Source organism: Phycodurus eques, chromosome 1 (genome assembly GCF_024500275.1).
Source record: "Phycodurus eques isolate BA_2022a chromosome 1, UOR_Pequ_1.1, whole genome shotgun sequence".
Taxonomy (NCBI): domain Eukaryota; kingdom Metazoa; phylum Chordata; class Actinopteri; order Syngnathiformes; family Syngnathidae; genus Phycodurus; species Phycodurus eques.
The window spans coordinates 28,893,358-28,902,778 of record NC_084525.1 but is presented as its reverse complement, the minus strand read 5'-3'; the positions used below and the strand labels follow the sequence as shown (position 1 = coordinate 28,902,778).

Here is a 9,421-nt window from a genome sequence, read left to right as displayed (position 1 = left end):
TCACTTTTGTTAACATTGTGGGAGGTGTTTTTCTGAAATGAATAAGTATATTATTATTCTATTATTCTTTTTGCCAGTTTGTGTTTATCAAATTATTTGTGTTTGTGAGAGTTCTTCCATCTGTCTCACAGTATCGCCACAAGGACCTTATTGATTTTGAAACTTATTGCTTACTGACATAGATTGGCCAAGTAAGTATGGTGTATTTTACACCATGCTTATATTTTACCTGCTAAAGACGAGACTAAAGGGAAGCATGCCCCCACATAACAAACAATAACTGAAAGAGGCTTTGTTGAAAGCCTAGAAAAGCGTCACAAAAGAAGAATGCAATAGTTTGATGTCAGTGGGTCACATGCCACAAAGAATTTGCAAGCTAATATTGAGTCTTTAATCTATTTTAAATATCTGATCCAATATGTTTTCTCACCTAAAAATGTGGTGTTTCGTTACATTACGATTAATGCTATCTTCAATGTTGGGTGTCAGATCCAAATGTAAATACAGGTACCTTACCTGGAAATAAAAGATGAAATGTTCTGGACTATATCGACCCTAGAAAAGATGAAGATTGACTGCATAGAGATGAATAATGTCTGTGCATGCAGGATGCATGTACAAGAAACAGTGTCCCAGTTCACTCTAGGAGGTAGTGAGAAGGCTCCTCCCTGAGAGAAAACATTCCAGCAAAGAGAGAAAGTGCTCAAGGAAGTGGAAAGTCCCCCCCCCCCGCCCCCCACACACACACCACCACCACCACCAGCCCATGCTTGCTTGGTGGACCTTTAGTGCATGTAAGGAAGTTCTGAACCCCGAAAAGTGAAGATTGTCACACAGAAGCGATCAGAGGACAATGAAGCCGCTGTTCATCCTGTTACTTTCCACAGCCTGGATGCTCTGTGGAGCTCAGTTCTACTACCAGGCCCTGATGGATTATCTGGAGAACAGATTGTTGGCAATTGAGGTAATCGAATTCATTACCAATGGCTTATCCTTAAATGCATGCGACACCACCATGCTTCCTTCCTCTGCCTATAAGGTTATTGTATGATTACACAATAGCAATTTAATCAAATGGAAGCAATGTAAAATTGTACAAATGTTCACACAGCCAAGAGAAAACAAGTGAAAACAATGATAAGATTGCCAGGCCAGTAGCTGCCAATGTCAACAAATAAATAACACTACAATATACATGAACACCAGCTACTTGTCCTCCTGAGTCTTATCCAAAAGCATCTTTTGAATACCAAACATTGCAGCTGAGGGAGCAGAGTGCGGTAATGGCTACCTAGAGGACTACTTTATTACATTTGCTTTCCTCATGGATATGTCCTCCCAGTGAAATCATTCAGTTGAATGTGTTGTTTTTCTTCTGGTAATGCCTTTCCAGGAGACTGAATATTTTTCATTTCCATTCGTCACAGCAGCAGCATTGTGGAATTGACAATCTTGAAACTGTTATGAGCATGAAATTAGAAAAAAATACTAATAATTTACAGCTGAATCCTGCTCGCTTGGGGCCCTCATCTTACCAGTTGAGCCGATTCATTGACTGAATGTCATACCTGAACATAGGTTTTACAAAAAACTATTTTCCCAACTCCTCAGTCAAAAAAAAGAATAGCTTCCAGAAAATGTACAACAGTGACTAGAGGAATGTAAATAAACAATGAACTAAAAAATCATGACATCACAGTTGGCCATGTGTTACCTGAGCTACCTTTTGTTTACTGTTGTTGTTATTAAGTATTTTTTTCTGGAATTACCTTCTTTGGCTTTCTAATTGGGAAAAAAAATGGCCCTACAGCAAGTCCCACCTGTTGTTGCCAGCTTGTGAATGCTTAGTTGTCAATGGTGCCAGTGTTCATAGACATAGCTATTGCAGACAGACAGGCAGACAGATACTTTATTCATCCTTTGAGGGAAATGATCAGCCAAAAACATAAATGCATAAAAAAAAAAAAAAAAAAATCCAGAATACCAGAGTAAAAAGTGTCTGAATGTCAACGTTTTTTTAGGACCACATGCACTTGTGGCGAGATCAATCTCGTCAATACCGCATGGCACTTCAGAATTTACACAAACAGTCCAAGAAGACTATGGAGGGTCTGAAGCAGGCACACGGCGCACTTTCCACAGACGTGGAAGCAGCAGCGGTCCAACTGGACCGGGTGGAGCAAGACATGGACTTTGTAGAAAGCCGGACGTCCCCGCGGGCTTGTGCTAACCCGGCAGACCGGGTGGTGGAGCAGGGAGTGTGGAGCCAGGAGGAGAGCCGAGGAGAGGAGGAGGAGGGCTGGCAAGAGCTGCCCTCCAGAGTCACTGGTGAGTTACGTCCCTTGAAAACTCAACATTGTCTTCATAGTTTACAAAAGTATGTATGTTAAGATTGTTGATGAATAATTGGCTAATTGATGACTCAATAAGTATATCATGTACTGTATATTATGTTACGTAAAGACAGCAAACAGGTGTGGGTAAATTATGGCCTGTGGGCCAGGTACGGCCCACCCCGTTCTTTAATCCGAACGTTTAGATTATCAAGAGTCGTCCAATATTAGTTGCATCAATTCAGATCGTTTTTCACCCTCGAAAAAGGTTAATGACCCTGGAAAGTGAATTCAGATATATTTTTTTCAAAATACATTATACTGTACATGGTAGGTTAATTGAAGACTCTGAATTGGCCATAGGTGTTAATGTGAATGCGAATGGTTGTTTGTCTCTATGTCCCCTGCGATTGGCTGGCAACCAGTTCAGGGTGTATTCCGCCTCCTGCCCGAAGATAGCTTGGATAGGCTCCAGCACTCCCGCGACCCTTGTGAGGATAAGCGGTAAAGAAAATAGATAGGATGGACGTTTGAAGATAATTGCTGAAAACGTGCAAAGACTGAGAACTCTGTAGTACGCAATTGTGGTCATTAAACTGTTTCTCACCATTTCATTTAACCAGATTTTCGGTGCGACTCCCAGTGACCCACTTGGCCGTCCGGAATGTCATGTAGTTGGGAGACTGGCATGAGTCCAACATCCCCCACTATATAATTTTTACCACTACAACAAGCTAACTGCAATGCTTACACCCCGACAATACATTTTCCCTGGATGCCAGTTACTTAAATGTCAAAGTGAACTATGTATGAAGTATCTGCTCAAACCGCTACATGCGGAATATCACATGACCAAACCCGGAAAACGGGTTCCCAGACTTTCTGCGTATGCTGCACTAATGAGCATAATTACGGGTTGATGACATGATGGTTTGAAGCTGAACTTGCTAAAATTTTGCTTTCTTTTAAAAGGTTAAAGTAAATACATGTATACCCTTTATTTATGCAAATATGATATTATGTACGTAAACCCAAACGAAGGCTAAATATCGTCCATTTGGCATCTTTGGTGGCTCTGTGGTGACATCTTGTGTTAAACAAAAGACATTGCCTGCTGTAAGGTTCTGTCAGGTTACCCCTGTGCCGGAAGGAAGTGCTTTCACCTGTTTTGCTGAATGGGGAAGTTGGTAGCATGTATACACTAATGGCTGTTATTTAGTGTGAGCCACAGGCTGTATGGAACTGCGTTAATAAATGGTTGATGTTCCCGGAAGTGTTTTTACAATGTGGACCAACGCACCGATACAACACCAAGGTGACGCAGCGGGCTCGCCTGCCGCCTGTCGGTGGAGTCAGATCTATTTTCGCAGCTCAAACGTGGGGATGTGTAGGGATAAGAAAGATTTTAGCGGCACGGGTGACATCCATAGGAGTGTCTAGAAAAGTCCCCTCTGACAGCTACTTCTGTTTAACCCAGTTTTGCACCCGCTTTGTCCATATTTGACTAAAACCACCCCCTTTCTTCTGATTGGTTGGCTCCGTGTAAGACCCACTTGTGAGAGCACACGTGTTTGTTATGTTGATGTTGCTGGCTAGGGAGCGGAGAGGGAGGCAGAGCTCTTCGCTAGTGACATAGATAAACTCGAGAAATTCAAATGATCTGATTTCAGTCCTCTCAGCAGAAACATGTCTGGAAGTCAGGAATGCGTGGATGATGGTAATTCCTATTTCACTTGTTTACCGAGGCACCATAAAGACAATATTAGATGCCAAATACCAGACAAAGTTGGTTTGGCAAAATACAGGACCTTTAAATTGCCTGACTTCAGTCACCACTCAGTGACATTTTGAAGTGAATATGATTTGTTTTTCTCTTTATGTGTTCTGTGATTGACTGGCAACTAGTTCAGTGTAGTCTGCCTTTCACCCCGATGTAAGATGGGAATGGCTCCAGCCCCCCCCCCCCCCCCCCACCATGAACAGAATAAGTGGTGTAGAAAATCGATGGGTGGATGATATCATAATCCACATCCCAAATAATTATGTATGACGCTAAAAACATATTTATAAAGAATGACTATGGCCAATGTTTATATACTTTATTTTAAATGTGCATAAAAGCACATGTGCTTGTCAAATAGCAAATTGTCTTCAATGCACGTATGTACTAATACGTATCTATGTAGGTTATCAAAGCTAAAATGTATTTTAAGTATGTTGTAGACGCCAAACTCTACTTATGTAAATAGTCTGCAATGAGCCACTTTCCAGTGATAATTTCTTGGGGAAATTACTGAAATTTGATGAATGGTGAACAACATTTGTGTTTATGACTCCTGATTCCAAAACTGAGCAGAGTTGTTTACAGGGCTAATTAATGCAGTTGAAATATTTAGATTTATTGAATCACATCAGGCGGCACGGTGGGTGACTGGTTAGAGAGTCAGCCTCACAGTTCTGAGGTCTGGGGTTCAATCCCCGGCCCCGCCTGTGTGGAGTTTGCATGTTCTCCCCGTGCCTGCGTGGGTTTTCTCCGGGCACTCCGGTTTCCTCCCACATCCCAAAAACATGCATTAATTGGAGACTCTAAATTGCCCGCAGGCATGACTGTGCGTGCTAATGGTTGTTTGTTTCTATGTGCCCTGCGATTGGCTGGCAACCAGTTCAGAGTGTACCCCGCCTCCTGCCCGATGACAGCTGGGATAGGCTCCAGCACGCCCGCGACCCTAGTGAGGAGAAGCGGCTCAGAAAATGGATGGATGGATGAATCACATCAGTATTAATTTCACTGGAACATGAAGTGAAATATCAATTATATCTTAATTGGCTCCAAATGATGATGTCAGATCGTGAAACTCCATTGGGAGTATTTAGGAAAAATTCACAATTTGCTCAATGACTCTAGAAAGCCAATAACACACATAACATGCAGCACAATTATGATGCCTGTGCAGTCATATAGTTTAGAATTAGGCTTTGCTGTGTCTCACAGAAGCAAACAGCAACGCAGAGCTCATTAGAGACATTGTGTTCATTGTGAGGTGACCCCAAAATGAACTGAATTCCCTTGTAAGGAGATACTTTTTGTTGGAGCGCCTGGTCCTCATTTGCCTCCAGGTCATGTCTGAGTAGCTAGCCTCTTTTACCAAATGCCTTTTTTATGTTCCTTTCTTAGAACTCCATGTGACTCCCTCAAGGCTTTGAATGGGACTTTGCTCCAAAGTTGTTGATTCCATGAGGGTACCGCATGGGAATTCTGGCTACATTCTGAAACGTTCAAGGATTGTTGTTGTGTTGACAACCATTGTTGAACGAGTAGTGAGACATATATTATCTGTTATTCATGAATTAATCACTCAGGGTTGGGTTCAATCCTTATTTCCAGTGAATTCATTCACTATTTGCCAGCATCCAGGGTAGGATTTGAACTACATGGTTCAAGTGACAAAATGCCAATTTTGTCACTCGGTCCAAGCAGGTCTTATTGCAGGGCCGAGGGAAGGTCAGGAACAAACAAGGCAGGGACCGAGTGACATTTCAGTGAATAACGGAGGATAGGTTCCCAAAAAGCATCCACAAATACGCAAATTTGCTCATGCTGAACCACGAATATACAGAGGTTCACTGTACAACTTAACTGGAATTGCATGAGCATTTAACCCACATTGAAACCAACTTTTTGAATTTTGTGTCTGCACAGACTGTGTGGAAATAATTTCTGCCATCCGGTCCGTGAAGATCCTGAAGCGAGTGGGCTATTCTAAGGGCGTGTGGATCCGAGACCCCCGGTCATCCAAAGTGTACGTGTTTAACGGGACAGCAGGGGACACCATCTACCAGTTCGAGTCTGTCAGGGAGTTTGGACACTCTTCAGGAGTCGCACTCGGTCGGCCGATCAGGCTGCCGTCAGACTGGAGGGGGAGTGGCATTGCTGTTTACAACGGTTATCTGTATTACATCCAGCAGGGGGAAGACATGTATGTGGTCAGATATGACCTACTTGGTGGTGAGCTGATGGATGTAGCCATTCTCCCTGTGGAGAGCCGAGCTGCTGTTTACAGCCTCAACCCTGAAACGCTGGCAGACCTCGCAGTGGACGACCAAGGCCTCTGGCTTCTTTATGCCAGCAGTGAGACCGAACCCAACATCAACCTGGCAAAAATGGATCCCGTCTCGCTCGATATCGAGCAAATCTGGGACACCCGCTGCCCAAGGGAGAACTCAGAGGCGGCCTTCGTTGTCTGTGGCATCGTCTATGTTGTTTACAACACTCGGATGGCCAGCCGCTCCCGGGTCCAGTGTATGTTTGATGTCAATGACAAGGTGCTGAGTGAGGAGGCACCCCTCTTCTATTTCCCCCGACGGTATGGAGCTCATGCCAGTCTAAAGTACAACCCAGAGGAGAAACAGCTCTACAGCTGGGACGATGGCTACCAAATCCTATACAGACTGACCACCAAAAGGAAATTGCAGCGTTGACAACCTAAACATGCTTATTTTTCACGGGAAAAAAAACCCAAACAAAAAAGTCAAATAAAAACATAGGGTTACATTCTCCTGTGTGCGTAAGTCAGAAAAGGCACTTTTCTGGCTGCGCCCATTCTCCCATCCACTGAAATCCGTCATTTACACACCCTCAAACCAGATACACACCCTGGGTGGAGCATCCCGACAATGTGGGCGTTCCCTGTCAAATCTGCACTCTAGATTCCAATGAAGGTAAAACATCAAATTGGACATTTTGACTTAACTGCCCGCCAAAGACCCACAGACGGCTGACTCGCATAATGTTCACCTACGCTCACCGACATTCAGCAACTGCCCAACGGCCGTAATGTGTCCCCAACACATTACGCTGATGGTCGGACATCGACATATTAACCTTTTAATTGGCAAAAAATATCAGCGCCAGTTGACAGCTTTTTTTGTTTCAAATACTGCTGGTGGCTTAGAGTTTTTTGAAAGCGCAGGGCTCCCACGACATTATACTAAAATTACAGTAATTGTAATTGGACAAGAGTGAGTTAGATATTGAATCATTTGTTTTTATTTGCTTTTATGTTTGACTTCAAATACTGATGATATGCCTGCTCTGTGGCGCAAGGAAACCGCTGAGCTACGTATATAGCACGCACCCGCTTTTTTGTTGATGGACTTCCCAACATGTGTTCAGTCATAGGAAAAGTATTCTGATGAAATAATTGTTTTTGGTTTTACTTCATTGAAAAAAAAAAAGTTTCCCCTTCAAATTGCAGTGTGTTAGACAAAGCAGTGCACAAACAGTCACGCGTCATTGACGTGTCACAAATCAATCGTCTCCATGGCTTGATTATTATTATCACAACACATGTCCGCCTTATGTTTCAAGTGGAATTAAACTCAAACTTGATCAACTCTGTGTCCAAATGCATTTGACAAAATGCCCCCATAATTATTACAGACTTTCATTGCACAGTAACCATGAGCCAGTGTAATTAAGTAATTGCACTATTGAATACTGCCCAAAATAAAATAGAGACTCAGCAAGATATGTACAGTATATTTAAACTAAAATCATTAAGGAATGATAAAAACAAATGATGAACCACTTAATGTTAAGTCCTGCTCCTTTTTTTCGACCTGTCTCAACATCAAGAGACCGGCTCAGAATTAAGGCCGCATTTTAGACCTAGTCATCACTAAGAATGTTTACATCTGTTGACATTAAGGACTTGGCTATTTCTGATCATTTTTGTGTGTTCTTTGAATTACAGATTCTCCCAAAAGTTCAGGCAACCTCTGTGTCATTTAAGAAACGGACAGTGCTACTTGAAAGTTTGTGAACACTCCTGACTGGGTCACTCTTTTTGTAAAAAAAAAAAACTAACCTTGTTAAAGATACATCCAAATCCCCGTGTGTAAAGCATACCTTCCAAATAGTAGACACACACAAAAAGATATTCGTTTTCATTTTTTAATCCAACAAACATCTTTTTTTTCCACAAAAAATGATAATTGTACATTTGCCAAAAGTATGTGAACCCCCAGCTATATAGGTTAAATCCAGCAGGTAAAAGACACAGGCTAAATATTTGGGTGATTATTAAATCATTTAAGCAGAACAATGAAATAAGACACCCGTGGGAAAGAGTTTGGCCTGCACTAATTAACAGAGAGATGAAAGCAACCAAACCAACTGTGGTCCAATATAAATGAACAACACCAAGAGCTAAGGAGAGCCGAAGACATGAAAAAGAGGGTATTGACAGCCTGGCCATCCGGGAGGGCTGTAAGACCATTATCGAAAGATTCCAACTCCATCTATCCACTGTAAGACAACTCATTTACAAATGGACAGTCTTCAACATGACTCTGCCAAAATTGGAAGCCTATTAAAACTATCACCCAGAAACACCATAAAAAACAAGAGAAAAAGCTGACCCATACAGCCCCTCTAGAGAGTTCCAGATTTCTCTGGTAGCTTCTCGGATAAATGTACGTGTCTACAATTAGATGAAAATTCAATAGCCATAACATTCACGGGAGCGTTTTTTTAGGAAGCGCACTACATTGTACTGCAATGCTCAAACTAATCGGAGAACCTTCATCATGCAACAAGACAATGACCCAAAGCACACTGCCAACACAGCAAAGAACTTCATCAGGGGGAAAAGTGGAAGGTCTTCAACTGGCCATGTGAATCACCGGACCTTAACCAAATAGAGCATGCATTTAAGGGTTATGCCAGCAAATATTATATTTTATTCACTGTAAGTTCATTTAATAATGTCTGTTCCAATACTTTTGCTCACTTGAAAAGTGGGTGTCTTCAAACAAAGGGTGCTCTGTCCTGAGTTGTTTAACACATCTAGATGTAAATACCGTGAAATAAAAGTTGGAATTCTGAACTTTTGTCTCATATTCCTCTTTTGATCTAAAACCTAAATGTCTTCAGTATACAACAAAAGCAAAGGAATTGACCTTGCCAATCCAATACTTTTGGAGGGGACTGTACATCTAGCAGTGTCTCCAGATGACGACAGTTCAATTGAGGTGGTGTCTTACTGTCTAAAACAAATAAATAACTGGATAAACGAAAACTTCCATCA

General features: G+C 42.1%; 1 protein-coding gene across 1 annotated transcript; it reads left to right on the top strand.

Annotated features, from left to right (window-relative positions):
* Positions 1 to 768: 768 nt before the first annotated feature.
* olfml3a (olfactomedin-like 3a) lies at positions 769 to 9,204 on the top strand. The gene is made up of 3 exons (XM_061698290.1): positions 769 to 964; positions 2,022 to 2,328; positions 6,034 to 9,204. The coding sequence occupies exons 1-3, from the start codon at positions 854 to 856 to the stop codon at positions 6,810 to 6,812; spliced, it is 1,197 nt and encodes a 398-aa protein (XP_061554274.1). The 5' UTR covers positions 769 to 853; the 3' UTR covers positions 6,813 to 9,204.
* The last annotated feature ends 217 nt before the right edge of the window (positions 9,205 to 9,421 follow it).

Bases quoted from the DNA above. Each gene is read 5' to 3' on its own strand.
- olfml3a (XM_061698290.1), top strand. From the start codon at position 854: ATGAAGCCGCTGTTCATCCTGTTACTTTCCACAGCCTGGATGCTCTGT. The intron at 965-2,021 runs GTAATCGAATTC...ACGTTTTTTTAG, and splicing joins ACAGATTGTTGGCAATTGAG to GACCACATGCACTTGTGGCG. The intron at 2,329-6,033 runs GTGAGTTACGTC...GTGTCTGCACAG, and splicing joins GCTGCCCTCCAGAGTCACTG to ACTGTGTGGAAATAATTTCT.